Genomic DNA, 21,688 nt, shown 5'->3' with positions numbered 1-21,688 from the left:
TTTCCCTAACCAAAGCATTAACACAAAGACTGCTCACCATCAACATCCCAACTGAAGCCCCAAAATAGGTTTAAATGAGAAGCAAGTGTCGCTTTCAGCTTGCACTGTATCATCTGAAAAGAGACTTTTTCTCAGTCTGAGTGCAAATGTTTTGCTCAGAAAACCTGCCTTTTATAGGCAGCTCCAAAAACAACCAGACTCATAAGGGCTAAAGCTAATGAAGACTTTATAATATCATTTATTTAGTCTAGTGTATTCTTCTCTCTTTTTTTATTTTATTTTTCTAGTGCTGGGTCTTTTTTCAGTTCTACATTTTTAAGTCATTTCTCTTGGAAAACAAGCTGAATCATTGCTATTATGTGTTAGTGTTTATCGGTTCCATCATTGTACAAAAAAGTAGATTTTCTTCTGAAAATAGCCTGAGCCTACAAGCAGAAAGCCTGGTGTGAAAGAGAAAGGGTATAATGGGAAATTCAGAGCAAGCAATTAGGTAGGTAAGTCTGCAGCTATGCCAGTGAAATAAGGCACTATGTTCTGGCTGTGTTTGTAATTTTGACTTATTCTTTCCCTGTCATCCTTTTTGTCCCATCTCATGTATGTGATAGATAAAATAGTCCTACATAACTAAATGAATATAATTGCTTGCACAACCCTCAAAACAATATTCACAGTCAGAGCTCAACTGTTCAGCACTGGAAAGACAAGGAGAAACAAGAGCCTACTGCAGCAGGAGCAAGAGCTCTCTTTGAGGACCTCCTACCAAGAATCTAAAACCACATCAACTTTGAAATGGGTAGAAAGGCTGTCCAATGACTTCAGATGGGAGCTGTATGGGGTGGGGTGTCAGAAGGCTGGGGAGGTACGAGCTGTCAAGGCACCCTCTTTCACCTGCCTACAGCCTGGAACCTGCACGTGAGCAAGTGGGAGCTCAGTTGAGCAGAATGATCTCAGACTGGCAAGGCAAATTTTAGTAATGTGGTGTTTTAGAGCACAATATGCTTTTAAGCATTTTTTTTCATTTGTAACTCTATTGCAAACCACCTGTGGATAAAAACAAATCATCCTCTCCTTCAAGCAGGTATTTTCCAGCCATTACTTTTACAATTGGTTCAACACCCTTGGAGGAGATTTCTAAGTAGTCTGAATTGGTGGTGGTCCAGTTGAAATGAAGGGTGAAGTGAGGGGAGGGAGGATGTTCTTGGCTGCAGATTTAGAAACACTAGGAGTAGTTGTCACACTCTGTGGTTGCTGATACCTTTTCCATTCCTCCTAAAAGGACCCAGATATCAGTAAATGTGACCCAAAATAAAGAAGATATTAGAGTGGATCTCTGACACCAACTAGAATCAATGGATGAGCAGCAGAGAGGAAAGGAGTATTGGGAACTTGCTGCAATGATAATGCAGAGATCAAGTAGAGACTCTTGGGTGGTTAAATATGCATTACATATACAAATAATGGACATGGTAAAGATTTTCATTTAGAGATCAAATTGTTGACTCACCTGAAGCTAAAGAAAAGTCTAATTTCAATGTTTCATTTTGGAATCAGATGTATAACTTTTTATTGCAATAAAGGCTGTAAGGGGCAGATATTGGCACTTAGGTGCAGAGCATCTGAGAGAGGGGATGTGGCAGATGTTATGGGCAAGAATTAGCTCATCCTGAATTCCTCTCCAGTGAAAATGCTCAGCCTTATTGAGCTGAATTAATAATTGGTAACAGAGATTAAACAAGGTACCACTGTCTTATGCTGAATCACAGCATTGGAGAATATTCTGGGTTGGAAGGGACTCACAAGGATCATCAAAGTCCAACTCCCGGCCACGCACAGGACTGCCTTAAAAATCATACAATGTACCTGAGAGCATTGTCTAAAGTGATTCTAATTTCCTTTCTATGTTGCGCAACACCCCTAGATGTGGGGTGAGATGAGAATCAGGCAATTTGCCTTCAAATTCAACTCCTTAGGCTGAGTTTGGGGGTAGAGTTGTCACATACAACTTCTCCACAGGCCTCAATAAATGTTATTTGGCAGGAGTTAAACTTTGAAGGAAATGGGAATGCCTCCAAGCTGGGAGCAGGCGCTGTCCTGCCCTGCCCTGCCCTGCTCTGCTGGGGCACTGCAGAATGGTCAGCAGCAGTGCAAGCACTTGCTCATGAGCCCTCACATACATCTCACATGCTCATGGCAGGGGTATATCTCCCCTATGGATAAGAGGCCATTTAGTATTTTGCATTTCTGTGTCAGCTATCAAACAAGAAAATGGTCTGGGCAGCATCCACATGGTCGGGCTCTGCTCATCCTGAACTGGACATGCTCTGACCAATGGATTCCTCATAATTTTCTGTGATTCTTACAAGCATCAAATGGATGATAGTTTTTCACAAAAATCTAGGATGAATTTAGGGACATGACTGAGATGTACACCTACTTTTCTTGCATATATTTTCTTTTAATATATATATTTCATATCATTTTATGGTAATACATGTATTTTTTCTCCTTTTCACTACATTTTCTTATTTATTCTTTAAATATTTCTCATATTGCAAGGGAGGGTGGGGTGGTGGGAAAAAAACAAGCACAAAAAAAATTCAAACAAAAAAACCCCAAAAACCAAAAAACAACTGTCATTGTACTTGCCCCAGCAAAAAAAAAAAGAAAACAAAAAAAGGCGATGAAAATGTTTCCAGCAGACACAAATAAAACCCCACAATCCCAGAATACAAGCATCTGTAAAGCAACTTCTTCATTATGACTGATACCTTGCAGCAAGCTTGCACCTGCTGAGGGTACTCCAGAAGTCAATACACACTCCTGCTCCAAGCCATTCTCAAATGATCTGAACTACCAAATGTCCATGCCAGACTTCCCTCTGCACTGATTATATAAATTTTACTTCCCTTTGGAATGTGGTTTCCTGGTTTTATTTTTATAAATTGGCGCTCTCTACCTGTCAAATATGAAAGATTAATATATGCTGATTAACATCTTCATGTGCTGTCCTCCCTCCTAGTTGTTATTTAATTTAATGTTTAAATATGTAAATGCTTTGGTCAAATCAAGGGTTGTATCCTGCATATAATGCAACTGGAATAGCTCAGCTCATATGCTGAGGATAAGTGGGAATTTTGCTCCAGGTGTGAGCCGTGGAGGCAGGTCACTGCCTAATGAGGTTGGAGATGGGTAGAACTGAAAATTGGGTAGAAGCGTGGCAGACGTTTATCTGAAAATATTTATTTGTCTGAGCCCAGTGACCAAATCACAAGGATAGATATTTGGGTCTTTCAGAATAAATGAATCCTCTCTCTTTTCCAAAGCTAACAAGCACTGTGTGTTTCCAACTTTCCTCAGACACAAAATTGCATAAACACACTTTGCTACAGCATCAGGCTGTTGAGACAATTTGCCCTACCAGCAACAGGATCGGGCTTCCTCTGTTTTCAGTCTTGAGCTGGTAGATCTCCACACTATAGGCTTTCCTTGCAAGAAGCATTAGACAATGGCATCCTCTCTGATGTCAGTGTGGCACTGCTGCTTGAGAGCCTCCTTATGTGAATTAGATATTCCTGAAGTCTGCAGCACCTCAGTCATGAAGCACTTTCTTATTGACATGCACTTGACTAGAAGAGTGCATGGGTATATTTATACCACCATGCTGAGGGAAATTCAAGCTCAGTTAATTATTTCCTCCCTAGTTTAAAGTATCCATGAGTGCAAATGCTGAAGCTATTTTTTACTCATGAAGAGGAACCAAACAATCACCTGCAGATTGCTAAACGGCAGCCAATATTTAACTGAGAGGTGACAGGATAGTGGGGATCTCTGTTCAGCCACCCTGTAAAGCACTTGCAGTAAAAGGAGCTGTGTAAATATAAATAATTATTATATTGTTTAAGTAATCAAATCCATGGCACCATTGTTTAAATAAACTGGAGATGTGGAGCCATTTATTCAGATTTTAATGTTTCGACTGCCTGCTACATAAAATATATATTTAAAAAATAAGCTTTCAGAAACATATAAAATACTTTTTTTCCCAGTGCAGAATTTATAAGTTAGGGAGACTATAACACTACAGTAATTCTTAATTTGTACAGCTGTTTTCATCACTTTTACTATGAAATACCACAAAATAAAACAGACCTAAATGTCTTATAAATCTAATGGCAGTGTTGCACTTCAGATGCACATTTTTAAATGGCTGCATCTTTGCTTTAATTCAAAACACAGCCAGAAGGCTCAGTATGACCTGGGAAGTTCTACAAAACACTTGCAGATTTATTCGCTTTTGAAAAAGTGGTGAAAGTATATATTACAACAATGCCTGCCAGCCAAAACTGAGACTTGGTCCCCCATCATGTAGGGTGCTCTATGCATGAAAAAAACCACAGTCTCTCTCCCCAGATGCCTTACTTGAATTCAAGTGTTGCAGTTATGCAATCCTCCATCTTAATCATCCATAACTATCCCTGTTGCTGCAGACCACATAATGACTTCAAAACAAGTCTCCCTCTTTATTTATGGAGGCTCCTGGTTCCATAATATTTTCTAATGTTTTTATCCCCACGAAGCAAGGTGGTGCTGTCACCCAGGTTACAGATGGGAAACTGAGGCTCAAAGATATTATTTTCTAAACATTTATATTTCATTTCAATTCCTTATTCAAAATGAATTAGGCTTACCAGTGCATGTGTCGCACTGATCTTAAGAGTGATGCTTTTACATATCTAAAACACTTTGGAGTCCTGACTGAAGGAAGTAGGTAAGATCTTTATGACAGAGGAGGTTTCCTAGTGTTCACTCCTTTAACTCTGAGTCCAAGGACAGAAATTTCTTTGTAGACCATGGTCTTCTTCCATATCTTTCTCTATTGGACATTGGTTACTCTTTCTGCATGTTTTTCCTTCAAATAAGGAGTGATTTTCAGTTCTGCAATTTGTAACAAGCTTCTGGTCTTGGCTAAAAGTGATTTACTAGTCCTGGTGTTGGTATTACAGAGAAGATGAAAGAATGGGAAGACTGCTGCATTAAAATCCACAGAATGCAGATCCAGGACCTACTCATTTAATAACAATCAGAAATATGCACCCTGATTGCATTGAAAGAGATAAAAACCTGCTGTGAGCTTGAGCAAAGGCCCTAAGATAGCAAATACAAGGCAAGGTCAGATGAGAAAGCAGACAAACAGTGCTCCTCCAGCTAATCTTCATTATAATGGCATTGGTATATCCAAAGCCAAACTTCACATTCTGGTTCCATTTCAGCTCAGTGCAAATGGGAGGCTCAGCAGACAACATTTGCCAGAATGTCCCAAAACTTGAATTTTAATTGAACCATTGCACCCTACTGTAGTCCCCTTTTGCACCATCCTACCAGTGGAAAATCACAGCTGTCATGGAAGGGGAAATGGGACTGATGTCCTGGGTAATGATCAAGAGAAATGTTGATATCAGCGGGGAGGGGAGAACTTCTGCTTTCACTCTTTCACAATGAGTACAATGTCCATGAAAAATTCTTAGCAGACAGAGCAGCTGATTTCTGTTTTTTGTGCATACATTTCTTGCTGGTGAAGCAGGATTCCTAAAAGCTGAGCACAGCTGATGTGTCTTAGTCCTGGAGTACCGACTGTCTTAGCGTATATTAAGCGCCCATCATTTTAGCAGCTAAGCAGTATCACATCTCATTTAGCACATACACAGCATTTTATGGAGCAGAGCACTGTAGAACTCCTTTTCCCTTAGGTTTTTCCACACACTCATTGTAGTGATATGCATCTGACCAATTAAAGCAAAACAGCTTTAGTTAATTAACTCTAAGGGACTGAGTGGTTCCCTGACTGGAAGTTGTAAGGACTGGTTTTGATATTATGAGTACCATTGATTAACTCTCAGACTCTGGACAATCACTTCATCTTTCTAGGCTTCATTTCTCCCTGGTGCAAAATGCAGAGAGGAAAAAAAAAAAAGTTTTCTTTGGTGAAGTGCTTTTGAGAACTGTGAATGAAAAGAACTATGCATCATCAGTGAATCCTCAAAAAAGGCCTGATGGGAGATTTTTCAAAATAACACTTCCTCACTGAGCTGCTGGAAAAGTGAGCCACAATAAAATAAAGCAGCAAAGGACCAAAACCTCACTGGGAGATGGAAGTGGGGACATGATAAAAACTTTTATGGGTGCCTAAAATCTTGACAGCAACTTTTTCTTCCAGACCAGGCTGACAAGATGCCATCTTTCTTCACTGTGGCACCCAATTCTCACCCATCCAGCTCCTAGGCTGCATGTCAGTGCTTTTGGATGGTTTGTTTTTTTTAACCCTGGCCATCATCCTCTCTAGAAAATTGACACATCCAACCACTTCAAACATCTGACAACCCCTGCAAACTTCTCTTTCTGGTTGCAGGGATATTCCTGTTCACTGAGCCAAATTAATTTTTCAATGAACATATGACTTATACATCTTTCAGAGTGTTTTTCAGCCTTACACTGTGCTTAAGATCTTAATTACTGCTGAGCTTCTGTTGAAAGCATTGCCTTGGGGAAAAAAATTGCAGTAGCATGTTTTCTTCCATTCTATTCCTAATACTGTATCCTTACTTTATCTTATCCTTTCATTCTGCTTAATTCTACATAGTTGCACTTCCCAAAGATAACACACTGGTTCCACTGTACATTAGCCAGAGCAAAAGAAATAATTTTCACTTTCTAATTGATTTATTTCAAGATATTTTTATAATTGAGGAATGGAGGTGGACAGAACTGAATTTCCTCAGATTATTTCAGTATTTGAATAAATATCCTTTTAAAATGTTTTTTGGACTTGCTGGTCAATATTCCTGCTTTTGGCAATGAGTGAGTAAATTTGGAGTAGCTAAATTGATCACTTTATTCTTTCTGTTCTACAACTGACTCAGATAAAAGCATTGTTGGCACAAAATTCTGTCCATATCAGCTAAACATTCTGTTCTGGAGAAGCTTTAAAATTAGGTTTCATTGTAGAAGAAGGGTGAGACAAAAATGTCACATGAATGTTTACTACCTCTCCTTTTGACTTCCTCATGCTGAAGAAAACCACCCTGTGGTAAAGAAGAAAATAACAAGGCTTGTTGTGGGATCTGGAGGCCAAGTACCATGACTTGATGAATGCCTCGGCTCTCCCCGCAGGCAGCAGGAGAATAGAATAGCCATCAGGCAATAACACCAAACCTACCATGGAAATCAATGCCTTTGACTATATTTTGGCCACAGTTTATTCTCAAACTGTATTCAAACCCCAAATCCCATTATATCTCTACCAGATCAAATCTTTCTCCACTGCTTCAGGATGCTTATAAAGCTATAAGAGTTGATATGTTTGGTTCTATTTTTTCCATGAGATTCTGACTTTTGCTGATAGACCATATACAACCAAAGATATAGTTCAGTTCAATGACACTTTGCAATAAAAAGGAAGGACAAGGTGGCTTCTAGGGATTCAACACTAGCATGAATATGTCAATCATTCTTCCATTACACAAGGAAAAAACAGTAGTAGTGCTTTCCTGTACTGCTCCTACACATTTTTAGTCCCTAAAAATTTATTGCTGCTTCACTGCAAGTGTGATTCCTGCTTTACATCATTTGAAGTCAGAGGAGTTGTAGAACTGGAAGATCATAAGGAAGATTCAGGGTTTTCTTTTGAAATTATATCCACCTCTTCTTGCATTTAATATGGTATAAAAAAACTAAGTGCTCCAAAGTTTTCAGCCATTTCAGTTGTGTAGAACAGATGTTAGTGAAATAAGAAACAAACTTTTTCATATAGGTGAAAAATGTCTTGTTAGCAACACCAAATCTTGAATCACAGAATAATTAGAGCCTGTGTTATGGGTAGACAGCACAAACTTCCTCCCACGTTGCTTCCTCTCTAAGTAGTCTGTTTCAATCCCACCTACAGGAGGTGGAAAGGGAAATTTCTGACTTCTAGTCTTCAAGTTTTCCTTTCTTTGTTAAGCCTACTAAGGAGGCTACCAACTGCAGCACTATTTTTTCCCAAATTGAAAATTTTACAGAAAACAGCTGTTGGAAAATGAGTACTACAGAGATTTGCAATATGTGGCTTGGACAAAAAAGCAATGAACAGACCAACAGGCAAACTGACAGAGAGAATACAAATTTATCAAATACCACAAATGCTACCGGTCACAGCGCCACCTCAGTTCCAAATCAGTAAAAAGTCAAAGAGCAAAAGATTTATGTTGATTTCCACCCCCTGCCATCATCAGAGGACCAAACAAAAAATGCATTTACCTGTAGATCAGGACTTCATCATCCGAGCAGTTATACTGCAGCTGATACATTTTTACCCGAGGGGCCGACTTGCTGACTGTCCACTTGACCAAAGCTGAGGTAGTGGTCACATCTGACACCAGGACAGCCCTTTCTGGGGGACCTTTTGTTTCACCACGATTGGACTTGGTGGAGCTGGTGATGTCCGAGAGCCTGGATTTCGGTGGAGCTGCTTTGCCTGCGCCGTTGCTGAGATGGGGGAGCTGGACAATTGAGAGTTCAATTGTTGCAGTCGACTCTCCTGCAGCATTGGCTGCTATGCATGTGAAAGTTCCGTAGTCCTTGGAGGTGGTGATGTGTATATCTAGGGTGCCATTGTCGTAGACAGCCGTTCTGGAGGAGTTTCCAATGAGACGGTCATCAGGGGCCACCCAGTGAATGATGGGAGTGGGATCCCCAATGGCTTTACACTTCAGCGTGGCAGTTTGCCCTTCCAAGACCAGCAGCTTGTGAGTATGTTGTGTAATAAGAGGGGGCTCACAGACAAATTCCTCCTCCCGTACGTACCAGAAGTACCTTCCCTTCAGACTTGGAGGAGAAGCACAGGTTTCCATATCGTCGTCTCTGTCAAGCCGCCTTAACCACAGCAGCTCACAGTTGCAATGCAGTGGATTTCCCCCAAAGCTGAGGGACAGAGGTGGCGAAAATGGGGTAACAACCAAAGGAATTACTTGTGATCTGGCAAATATAGGGTCAGGGGGGAGCTTCTGAAGTCTGTTGGATGTTAGATCCAATCTGGCCAATTTCTGAAGATCTGCAAATGTCCCCTCTGTTATATAATCTATTAGGTTGTGATCTAAACTGAGCTGGTGCAAGTTTATCATCTTTCTTATAGATTCCCAGGGAATGCTTCGGAGGTTATTGTAGGACAGGTCTAAGTCTTCCAATGTCAGTAAAAAATCCTCAAAGGCGTCATCAGAAATGCTGCTTAGCTGGTTGTTGTTTAAAATCAAATGCTGAAGGTTAATTAAACCTCTTAAAGTATCCTCTTCAATCTCAGGCAACCTGTTGCTGTCCAGATGTAAAGACCGAAGGCTCTCCAAGTCGGTGAAAGAGTAGGGCTGTATGTAACTAATGGTGTTTCTGGACAAAGTAAGGTCAACAAGTCCAGACATATTGGCAAAATCTTGTCGGCTGATATTGATAATGAAGTTGCCCCCAAGACGGAGTTCAACAGTCCTTCGATCTATGTCCAGCGGTACAAAAAGGAGACCCTTGGAGGGACACAAAGTCCCCAGTGACTCAGACAGGTTCTGACAGACACAATATTTGGGACAAGCGTTGACTGTGACAGCCATTCCAAACACCAGGATGCCGCAGAGCAATTTTTCCATTGTAAATCACGCAACAGTACCTGGAAGAAACAAAAAGAGTGAAAAGGAACATCAGCAATTATGATATACTAGTTATGATACCTTTCTTCTTATGTTTTGTCTAACATCTACCTCCAGAGAGACTTTGTGATGCCTTCTCTCAGGAGTCACACCAAAAGGCATCAGCCCTCCAGGATGGGACAGTTATGTGTTATAAAAACATGATAAAATCCTTTCTTCCTTTCTTTCTTTCTTTCTTTCTTTCTTTCTTTCTTTCTTTCTTTCTTTCTTTCTTTCTTTCTTTTTTTTTTCTTTTTTCTTTCTTTCTTTCTTTTTCTTTCTTTCTTTCTTTCTTTCTTTCTTTCTTTCTTTCTTTCTTTCTTTCTTTCTTTCTTTCTTTCTTTCTTTCTTTCTTTCTTTCTTTCTTTCTTTCTTTCTTTCTTTCTTTCTTTCTTTCTTTCTTTCTTTCTTTCTTTCTTTCTTTCTTTCTTTCTTTCTTTCTTTCTTTCTTTCTTTCTTTCTTTCTTTCTTTCTTTCTTTCTTTCTTTCTTTCTTTCTTTCTTTCTTTCTTTCTTTCTTTCTTTCTTTCTTTCTTTCTTTCTTTCTTTCTTTCTTTCTTTCTTTCTTTCTTTCTTTCTTTCTTTCTTTCTTTCTTTCTTTCTTTCTTTCTTTCTTTCTTTCTTTCTTTCTTTCTTTCTTTCTTTCTTTCTTTCTTGTCTTTCTTTCTGTCTTTCGTTTCTCCCTTTCTCCCTTTCTGTCTCTCTTTCTGTCTCTCTTTCTTTCTTCTACCACAGATTGCAAGGCTTATTAAAAATCCTGAAAGATTTCATTTGAAATAGTGTCTGCTTTGGGAGTAGAAGCTAGAATGAGTATCTATAATAATTACTTTCTGCTGCATAATAATGTGCAATTAGTTTTAGGGTTGAAGCAGCTGACTTTATGGATAAAAATAACTGCATTTTCACCCTTCAGTAATGTGGTTAATAATGACCATGTAATTATCTGGCCAGTTCTGGGGCAAGTCACTTGCCCACTCATAATAAAATTAATGATAGACAGCATTAGAAGCAGAAATCACTTGTATAACTGCCACCTGGTTTCACCCTGTGCTCAGCCAAACCATGGAAAGGGTGACAGCATCTAGCTCCAAAGAGAGGGGATTCAGGGGAAGACAGTGCTACCTTAGGCCCCTGGCAAGTTTTTGACAACTACATGCTCTCAAAATGGAACCCCTACTGTTGTAGTGACAGTGAAGCTGTTGGCCATCTTCATGGCCCCCCCTTGCATGTCAATTCCTCCTTGCACCACTATCTCCCTTTTTTCTGATTTCTCACACACTTTTCCAGCTTAAACTGCAAGGGTGCGTCTTTGAAGGATAAACAAAACTCATGATTGGGCTGGCTTGGAGAGACAATTGTGGCTGGGAGAAGATGAAGGTCTGCTTCAGGTTTGGGAATATTTACTTACACAGGTCTGCTGACATTCTTCCCACATGAGCAGGATATAGGGAAATTTGCTTTCTTTCTGGTTATCCCCTTCCCAGAGCCTGCTATCTGGCAGGGCTGAAGAATGGGTAGATCATTCATTACTGGCCCTCATTCTCCTTCTGAGGAAAGGGGCAGGTAGACAAAAAGCCATCTTTTTGTAAGGGCTCTCCCAGGTGTTTTTTGCTAGGATGGTGTGCACCACTCTCCAAGCACTGTTTGGTCTATGCCATATCCCTTCCCAACATGCAGGTGCTCACACACTTAGCAGTTTCTTGGCATGTGTTTTGAGTTATTAAACCCCCAGTAAGATACACCAAACACAAAACAAAAACTATCACTTCTACAATTTTTAAGAACTCTTTAAAGAGGTCTTGCTCTGCCTTCTTGTGAAAGGAATGGCTTAGGGCATAGGCCCCTAAGGGCTTATGTTTGGGGATCTGCCCAAAACTTCTCCATTCATGCCCTGGGTAAGGTGGCTTGGTATGTCCTCTCTAGGATATGCAAGATGAGTCAAAAAGAAGGAGCTGTAGAAATGCAAGATGCTATGAGTGCTGAACTATGTAGAGTGTGTTCTTTATGGCAAGGTTTTCTGCATGGTGTGATGATGGTAATTATATACTGTTATTACTATTTCATAGCAGAGGAAATGACTGAAGCATCTGTGTTTGCTGAGCTTTACAAACAAGATGAAAGCGAGACACTTTTAGAAAGGATGGCTTGAGAAGAGTAATCTTACCTTCAATAGTAAATAAAGGGCTACTGAATAAAATGTTTGGAGATAAGCAAGTGTGTTATTGATGCAAATCTGTGGCATACATACCAAAGAGCTATAAATATCCCTTACAATATTATCAATTGGTGGTTTAGTAACAGGCAATTGGCTTTTTCAGTCTTAATTATAAATGTATTATGCAGCTTTAATTTAGTGTATTACCCTACCAGCTGAAATGATAAACAAAAAGCAGTTTAAAAGGGGGAGAAATAGATATAGTTAATTAGTAATAAGCCCTTTCATAGCTTCTCCCTCATCTACATTCCCACCCTCTGAATATCTATTCAAAAATGTGAATGCACACTTACGACAGCCGTGTCTCCTTTAAGTGTCTCAATTCTCTAACCACGTTTTTTCCGGATGCTGGTAAATATCACAGTGCTTTGGGGAGATGGTTGACTCTGAGCGTCAGAGTAAAGAGCATTCACGGGAAAAAAGTAAAAATGGGGGGAAGGAACAGAAGTTAATTACATAAAATAGGGACTGAAGCACCAAGAGGAGGATGTGAAGCAGGAGGCCTAAATGGCAAAGCAAGCCCTGATGGGGAAACCATCTGTGGATGGCTCGAAAGCACATCATCTGCCTGTGTGAGCTTGCACGTGTGCATGAAAGTCACAGAGAGTGCAGCATGTGCTCTTGCCAGCAAGAGAGCAAATTGGCAACAGCCACTGTCATTCCAGCTATTGCATGCACTTGAGAGTACTAATGTAAATATTGTTTGTTTACAGAGGATATTTCTGGCCTTTGTGATCATTTACTAGCATTGTTATTGCAAGGTTCTGAGCCCTGATTTTCTCTACAATGTAATCCTGAAATGAACAGTTCACAATTCAGTGAAGAGGGTATAAACCAAAAGGACTTCCTATAGGGCACTGGAGACAACAGAAATGGACAGGACTCCGCAAGGAGAAAATCTGGGACTTCCATTGGGCAAATGATTTTCCTTTCTCTCTCCAGACAGACAAAGCACTTGGGCCAAAGACGAGGTAAGAATTCATAGACTGATAGAATGATAGAATGGTTTGGGTTGGAAGGCACCTTGAAGATCATCTAGTTCCAACCTACCTGCCAAGGAACACCTTTCACTAGATCAGGCTGCTCAGAGCCCCATCCAGCCTGGACCTGGGCACTTCTAGGGATGATTCCAGGTAATACTGCAATACTTGAGCCTGCACAATTATAATAATATCCTTTAAAATCTAGACCATCCCACAAAGCCATGGTAATTGCTAGTTGCCAAGGAGATGGATGTATAATAAAAATTGGTTTGATTTTATTTCTGGTAATTTTCTTGCAAGACAGAAAATAAAGTATCAAGTTTAGGGTCTGTTTTTGCTGACCAGTATGCTCACCTTGTTCACAAAATCTCTTGTTAACTGCAACACCAAGAATTTTATATGCTGCTAATGGCAGTCTTGTGATAAGCTCAGCATTCTGATTTACATTTTAAAGATATCTGTCAGCCTGATAAAGCATATTTCTCACGGTAAGTCAGTAAATCTGGAAGAGTTCCTGTCTCAGCCCAAGATGAAAAACAGCCCCTTTAGTCCTCTTAGAACATGGATTGGTATGAATTAATATGTGCAAGAGCCATAAAACTTGGTGTTTTGTATTCAAATTTCCTCATAAAGATACAAATTCTGGTATTTGGCATCTCATTTCAGCAACGCCTCCAAGGCATTTCTTATTTCTATAGTCACTGAACTTTGCATTTAAATTCCAGTAACCTTTGCCTACCACAGTGCCAAGCACAAGGTAACTGTCAGACAAATAATATGCAGCATAAAGGCTGGGAAAAGGGAGAGAAAGAAAAAATTTAAAAAGGAGAAATGGATGGATAGTGGCTCTGATTCTACAGTTTCCAAGCACCCTGGGACCCAGGCTCCGGGGACTGTATGAGTGAGCTAAGATACCTCCTTTCAGTTTTGTAGGTGCTGTGGAGGAACTGGGTCTTTACCAAGAGCTGCCCTTTTCTTTGTTCTTTATCTTCTCTTATCTCGTTTTAAGAGAACTTATGTGACTAGGAAATCTACCCTCAATGCACAGCTTGAAGAATTGCAGTAACAGGCGAAGTTTCACACCTATTTTCATAAGCAGTTTAATCAACAAGGCATAAAAAGAGGATGGGACTATGTCAGGACAAAATTTACTCCTTAATCCCTTGCATCACCAAAAAACTGTGTGGAAAGGTAGGTTTTGTGTTTTCTGTTTTCCCTGATCCATAAAAGCAGTTTATGCTTCATTCACCAAGCAATTGCAATGGCCATAAGGAAAGTAAATATCTCTGCATCTGCATGTGTCCAGTAGCACATCCATGGAAACACAGGCTTGGTGTTAGGCCACTGCTGGCTTTGTGAGCACCTGTGAAACTCTTCAGGTGTTCAAAGTCAATTTGCACTTAGCAGCTTAGAGGCTCAGGACAACCAACACTGCTTTTGTTGAGCTTTTGTATTTTTTGCCTAGACTCCTGCATTCTTTGGGGATAAAGCTGATCTTCATCAGGTGCTTACACACAATGCAGTGGAGGTTTTGACTAGGCCTTTTAAGGAGCTGGTTTCATTGAAAAAAATTAATAGCACTAGCACATGAACTGCTTGCTTGCTCCAGCCACCTTACAGTTTACACATAAAGAGGGAACATTTACAAGAACACATATCTCCAGGTACTTGTGGCTGTCTATACTAAACTCCATCCATATTAATGTGATTGTTTCCACAGTAACAGAAACTCTTTACCCAGGGAACTCTGGGTAAAGTGTAACAATTTTATTGCCCTTTGTACCACTTTTTTTTTCCTTGAATATTTTAGTCATAGCAAGGTTGCACTAAAAATATTTTTCACCCCTTTGCCACCATGAGGTTTATTTATGTGGTTTGATCCTTTTGAGTGCTGTTCTATTGTTTTCACATTTCCAAGCAGCTGGGAGTCTCTCTGTGCTCCCTAGCATGGAAGCAGTTTTAGCTTGTCACTATTTAGGAAGAGCTAGGCTAAAGGGGTGGATGTGTCCAAGTAAAATTGCCTCACAGGATGGTCCTAAATGTAAGAACATTTTTTGTTAAGGTTGCAGTCCTTAAAAAACTGGTTATAACTGGATCCAGAACAGAGGTAAGGATAATGCCCAAAAGCTGATTTCCAAGAAGGCTCACTCTGTGAACGCTGATTTAATCCATTCAACTGATCCCAAGGAAATAACCAAATATTTTATTAGGCAGAGCTTTCTCACACAGGAAGACACTGCTCTCATTCAGTCTTTCATGAGCAAACCTGTGTGTCTCTATGTGTGCATTCTCGGAAAGCTTTTCTGATATTTTCATAATGTTCTCCTAATATTTTCCTGACACCAGTCATGTTATTTCTTTTTCTAAATACTAACATTACCCAATTCCTTACCACTACCAAGATGGAAATAATGCACCTGTCAAAAGCCCGGATTATCAATGTAGCTTTCATCTCTCCTAGTTTACTAAAGTATCTAATTTCTTTCATTAAAACTAGAACTTTCCATACATCCTAAAAGAACAAATCCATATGCTGATGGTCCAGCACACTTAATCTCTGCAATTAGTAACCTCTTCACTTTTCAGGTTACTTAGGCAAAAAAATATCCTTGGACATTTTTATGGAGTTTTAACATAAAACACTTAAAAGACAATAGTAACCCCAAATCTTATCAGGCAAATTTTAGAATTTGTCAAAAACTTTGTTTCTGTTTGATATAATTAACCTACTAGCAAATGCTTCTTCGGTGAGCTCTTAGAAAACATGGTACAAATTTTTTCCTAGAGTCACTTTCTTGCAGTGTATATGGAAAGGGTATTTTGAGTACTAATGTGTATGTGCTCACTGGTTTTAGCTGGGATAGAGTTACTTTCTTCTCAGAAGAAATTCTGAGAAATATGTTTGTGCATAAGAATTTTCATTTTTCACAGTGGTATTGATCCAGGAGAAACATTTTGTATGTTTTGGCTTCTCTGACAAAGATGTCCCTGATGGCTGGGCAGTGTGTGTGTCTAGCAGCCTTAGTGACCCTAGAGCACTTAGATCCATGATGCACTTACATCCTAGTTCCTAAAAATGTAGCAAGAGCTCTTAAGTAAAGAAGAAACCAGGTATAGATCTCTTAGATCACTTTTCATTATTGCTAGCACTTGGCTGAAATAAGCCATTTGGTTTTAAGAAATGTGGAAAATTAGTCAAGATTTTGAGACTCATTTTGTGAGAAAATAAAACTTGGTGAACACATTCTGTGTACTTCTGAGCATCTGCCTGTCTGGCACTTCCCCACAATACATTTGGGACATTTTCATCACTTCAGATAAAATCTGAAGTGCAGAAGCCTCAGAATTATTTACTACTCTCACTTTTCAAGAATACAGAATATAGTAAGTTTCATGAAAGCAGAGGAGAGACACTTGGTTAGCTTTGTTAGACTTCTGTGGAGGAAGTTATGCATCGTTGTGCCCACCTCATGTTTGGAATCAGAGTATCCGTGTGGAAGACATACATTATCAACATTATTAACATTTTGCCTACTGAAAAGGCTTTATCCCAAGTTCAGCCTTTTTAGACAACAGTCCACTCTGCTGTTAAGATGGTCTGAGTTGTGCAGGTTCTCCATTGTCTGATAAGCAGTGAACTTGTTCCACAGTCATGCTATGATTACAGGACTTGGTCAGTTAGGGACACACATGCTTTGGAAACCGGACTTGCTTCTAGTTTCCATCCAAAGGGTACAGGTGCCACTATTTCCTCATGACTAATCTCTAGACCTGGTCTGATCTGGCATCATGCCACTTGAAGCTGACAATAAAAAGCCTTCATGCACACACAGAGAGCAGAGCAAAAGAAATGTGTGCCTAAAATTCCTCTTGGCAATTAGCCTAAATTTCTTGTGCTGCAGAAGATGGAAATTTTTACTCTAGAATGATGCCAACCTGCAATGCCAAGGTCAGTCTCATTTGTATCTGCCTTGAAGCTTACTGCTCAATTTTTAATTGCTGAGTGCTGATTGTAGTAACTAAATTAATTCCGTCCTGTAGCATAAATCCAGTAGGCATGCTTGATTTACTCATTCATTAAATATTGTACTTTAGAAAAATATGCACGTGAAACACATGGTTTCCAAATTAAAACATTTCATTTCAGAAACACTAGGAACAAATATTCTGAATGCTTCATATTAAAGTGGTCTCATGAAACATGAATAATCTTACAAACAAGTTTTGTCACATGGGCTGATACCTGCCAGTGGGCAAAACCTCTGACAAAATAGAAAAAAAATGTATATAGCTCTATCCAGAACTTGTGAATGGCACATAATAACCTTAATAATCATAGCCAGATTTTGTTGTCTAGTGTGATTTTACCTGTGAAAACAGTTGTACTTGTATCATTCTACCTTCACTGACTGGAAAGCACAGGCTTTAGCTGCCTGATTTGTGGGCACAAAACAGTGCTTAGCTACCTGGATGATTTTTGGTAATGCACAAAATTTAAATGTGTAGGCAATTACTTGTAAGCATACAAAAACAAACTGAAGACAAAGAGGCCATTTAGAAAATCCAAGTATGTGTGTTTGGTAAACAGGCACACTTAGGTGTGTCTCATTAGTAACAGGTCACTCTGGGCAGTTTCCTAGAGCTTTCCAGTGCAGTCACTGTACATCTGTGCAGGATGGTGATTTCCCATGATGGATACACAGGAGAAGAGGGACAGTGTTTTCAACACCACTAATTATAAGTGGCTTGGGCTGGTGTGGTTTTTTTCTCCCACAGACCATTTGAAGGTCCATTCATTTCTGATTGTTCATTTAATGGCCATCGACATTTATCCTATTTTAATGTTGTGTGCCAGTCTCTATCAGATTTCATCTACAAGCTCGTGAGTCAGCTAATCTGGGCCTCTCTGCTGTTTTTAGCCATTCAGTTCATTTATTTATCTTGTTCTTAACAGCAATCCTACATTTTGCTTTATCAGCAAAGTAGAGAAGCTACCAGTTACTCTGTTTCTTACTCATTTTGAACACACACAGAAGCTGCAAAGGTGCTAAGGAGCAGCTCTCTCAGAGAACTGCCTGTGGCAAGAAACATAAATGTCCATCAACAGACCCTTCTGCTTTCTGCAAATACAACTGAAGGCCTCTTCTCATGGTCTGAATCCAAAATCCCTTGGCTCTGAGCCATAACAGAAAATCCTCAGGTAACTCTTTATCCTGAGCTTACTTTAGTTCTCATAAAAGTCTTTCTGCATTCTTATTTCCTTCCACATCAAAGGAAGAGCAGGATAATTAGAATTGGGATTCTCTTTTTTCTCTGGGATTGTTGCTTTTTTTTTTTTTTAATTGACCCTACATTCAGCTCTAGAGACAAAGTCTGTCCAATATTCCAGAGGAAGTATTCTTTGTTTTGAGTGCGTTCTGCAGTTTTTCTTTCATGTATAACCTACATGCAGAGAGACACTGGTAGGAAATCCAAGGCATACTAAAATGAAAAGATCTTTTTTCTGATTTTTTTCTCATAAATTTAATTGGAGACACAAAGTGGTATACAAAGATCTGAAAATCCTTTGAAACATAAGCAAGGCAGATTTGAAGTCCACATTTGAAAAAAAAAACAAAACACAAAACAATCACTTTTGCTGAATGCCCCAGGATTCCTAAGGATGTTAGCATAGGCATTTGGTGGCAGAGGTCCCCTGTTACAGCGAATACAAGCCCAGTGTATTGTCTCTGCATTTTGCTCATGGGTCAGTGAGAAATTAGCAGAGTTCTGAGAAGGAAACGTGAGAACCCTGCTATGCCATTGAATGATACAATACATGGCCTCCACAGTCTCCGGGCTCTTTCAGCAGCCTGGTAAACTTTCTACTGTACTTGCTTTTCACTTTGGATAGGACTAGGTCTGTCCATTAAATTTCTCTTTCTAGCACTTCTCCGGTTTTGATTCACATACAGAAGGATAATTTACTGTTTCTCTGGAGAACTTTAAATTCTCATTACTTCTACCATCATAAGAGCAGCTTTTCTAAACTGTAGAATTTGTTGCACCTGGTTACGGAGATACCTATTTCCAAAGAGCTGTAAATGGATGGGAAAAAGAAAGGAGGACTTTTGGTAGCAATACCAGTACTTTCACACCAGAATTTTAATGCACTTTGAAAAAGAGACAACTTCTATCTAGTTTTAACACATGAGTAAGAAGAGGCACAATCTGCCTCAAATGTCCTGCCCAAAATAATTCACCAAGTTCCTCACAGAAAACCCGACTCTTATACCTTCTCTTTCTGCAGTGATGTTTCCATATGTAAGGCATATCGCTGCACAATTTTTTAACACAAATCTAGTGTCATGGACAGTGTTTACATAATTACATTGAAAGGATAGATGCAGTGCTTTTGTCTCTGGGGAAGAAATCTGGCTTTAACATTAACATTAACTCCTGGATTACTTCATCATGTCTTGCTATGTATGTAACCTTGGATGAGTTTCAATTAACCTCTCTTTCTCCTCTGTAAGATAATTATAAGTACTGACTTCTGCTAATCAGTTGTTTGCAAAGTATCTGGAAACTGTGTGTGCATGTAAGAACAGTTTATGGGGTAGTCTGTTGTCATAGCACAGGAAGGGAGATTGTGGATAAGAGACACCTTGTGCAGTGTTTTCTCTAGCTCAGTCATTGGTTCTTCATCACCCCAAGAGAGGCAGTCAGCAGAAGGCAGAGGCAGTGGGTGGCTGGAGTCACTTTGTCCCCAGTGCCCCATTTGCTCTGCTGAGTGCCTGCAGAACAGAAGCCCCTGAAAGACATTTTGCCTCCTTTCTTGACATCTCACATTCTCTTTCTCCAATGGCTTAACCACAGCTCAGAGGCTCACCTGTCACCAGTAGGAAGCTCATATATAGAGGAGTAGGTTTCAAAATTTCCTGACTGCGAAGAAACCTTGACTAGTACAAATGAGTACACCAGGAAACAGCACCAGGAAAGCAAACAGAAAGGAAATAAAAAACATCTCAAATCTATTACTTTATAAATAACAACAGTATAAGTACATCATGATACTTCAGTCATGCTAATGAGACTAAAGGCTTTTTCCCTTTCCAAAAGGCAATAGAGCTGGTGAAGGGTTTGGAGCACAAATCTTATGAGGAGTGGCTGAGAGAAATGGAGTTGTTTCACCTGGAAAAAAGGAGGCTCAGGGGTAGCCTCATTGTTCTCTACAACTACCTAAAAGGAGGTTGGAGTTGTAGGCAGGTGGGAGTTGATCTCATCTCTCAGGTATCAAGCAGCAGAACACAATGAAATGGCCTCCAGTTGTACTGGAACAGATTTATATTAAATGTAAAAAAATCTCTTCACCAAAAGGTTTATCAAGCACTAGAACTTTTTGCCCAGGGAAGTGGTTAAGGCACCATCCCTGAAGGTATTTAAAAGACATGTAGATATGTCACTTAAAGATATGGTTTAGTGGTTGGACTCAGTGATCTTAAAGCCCTTTTCCAATCTAAAAACTTATGATTCCATAAGTGTGCTGTTTGATTGAATCATAGAATGCTTTGGGCAGCAAAGGAACTTTAAACATCATCTCGTTCTAGCCCCAGTCCCCCCGCTTCAGGGACACCTTTCACTAGACCAGGTTGCTCAAACCACCAACAAACCTGGTGTTGAACATCTCCTGGGATGGGGCATCCACAACATCCCTGGACAACCTGTTCCAGTATCTCACCACCCTCACAGGAAAGGACTTTTTCCTAACATCCAATCTAAATCTACTATATTTCAGCTTGAATCCATTCTTCCTTGTCCTGTTACTACACTTCCCGAGGAAGAGTCCCTCTCTGGCTTCCCTATAGGCCCCCTTTAGATACTGGAAGGTTCCTGTGAGGTCTCAGTTCTACGCTTTCCTCTCCAGGCTGAACAGACCCTACTCTCTCAGCCTCTCTTCATCAGGGAGGTGCTCCAGTGCTTTTAACCACTTCGTGGCCCTCCTCTGCACTTGCTGCAATCGTTCTACATTCTTCCTCTGCTGGGGGCACAGAACTGTATGCAGTACTCCAGGAGTTGTCTCACAAGAACAAAGGAAAGGGGTAAAAAACTTTCCTGGCCCCGCTGACCATGCTGTTTTGGATGCAGCCCAGGATATGGTTGGCTTTCCGTGCTGCACAGTGCCAGCTCATGTTGAGCTGCTCATCAAACTCCATCTGGTCTGCAGAGACCTTGTTCCAGGAAAGGCGGAAAGTCTTTCAGGTAAGTCTGGGGGAAGGTGATTGGAAAGCAAGATGAGGAAAGCTGATTTTGTACTACACTTACTATGTTTATTTATGAGGAAACAAAAGTCTTCAATCCCCAGAGCTCTCTGTGCAGCACCTTTCACTGGCACTAAGTCAGCAAAAAAAGAACAAGTCTCTTAAAATTAAAATGAAGGGAAAACATGCGATAAAATAAAATATATAAGACCCCAATATTTCAAATATATATTCTGCTTCACTTTGCAGTTTCTGCTCACCAACTATGCTCAGAATGAGTCTTATCAGATAAGAGCAGCCAGCTGCTATATGCAGCATTAAAATTTATATTGCCAACAACAGGCTCCATTACCCAAGGATTTTCTTGTTGCATTTCTAATACTGCCTTTCTGCATGCTTTATTTCTCATTTCCTTATGTACTCTTTACTTTCTAGTGTGTACCAGCATATCCTGGTATTTGTTTCACACATTTTGATTTTTTTTTACTTAGTCTGTCTTTGACTAGTTTTCCTTTTTTGTGCCTCTAAACTCTTTCTGCTTCTCAAA

The 21,688-nt window shown here is 39.8% G+C and overlaps 1 protein-coding gene across 1 annotated transcript in view; it reads right to left on the bottom strand.

Moving 5' to 3' along the window:
• LRFN2 (leucine rich repeat and fibronectin type III domain containing 2) overlaps positions 1-21,688 on the bottom strand; it is a 152,802-nt gene that overhangs the window by 26,804 nt on the left and 104,310 nt on the right. The window contains exon 2 of the mRNA XM_005416206.2: positions 8,293-9,685. Within this exon, the coding sequence (XP_005416263.1) occupies positions 8,293-9,665 (1,373 nt within the window). The 5' untranslated portion in view covers positions 9,666-9,685. The remainder of the gene's footprint in view (positions 1-8,292; positions 9,686-21,688) is intronic.

The sequence above is a fragment of the Geospiza fortis genome, unplaced genomic scaffold, assembly GCF_000277835.1.
Source record: "Geospiza fortis unplaced genomic scaffold, GeoFor_1.0 scaffold41, whole genome shotgun sequence".
Lineage (NCBI taxonomy): Eukaryota > Metazoa > Chordata > Aves > Passeriformes > Thraupidae > Geospiza > Geospiza fortis.
This window is presented reverse-complemented; position numbering and strand designations above follow the sequence as displayed.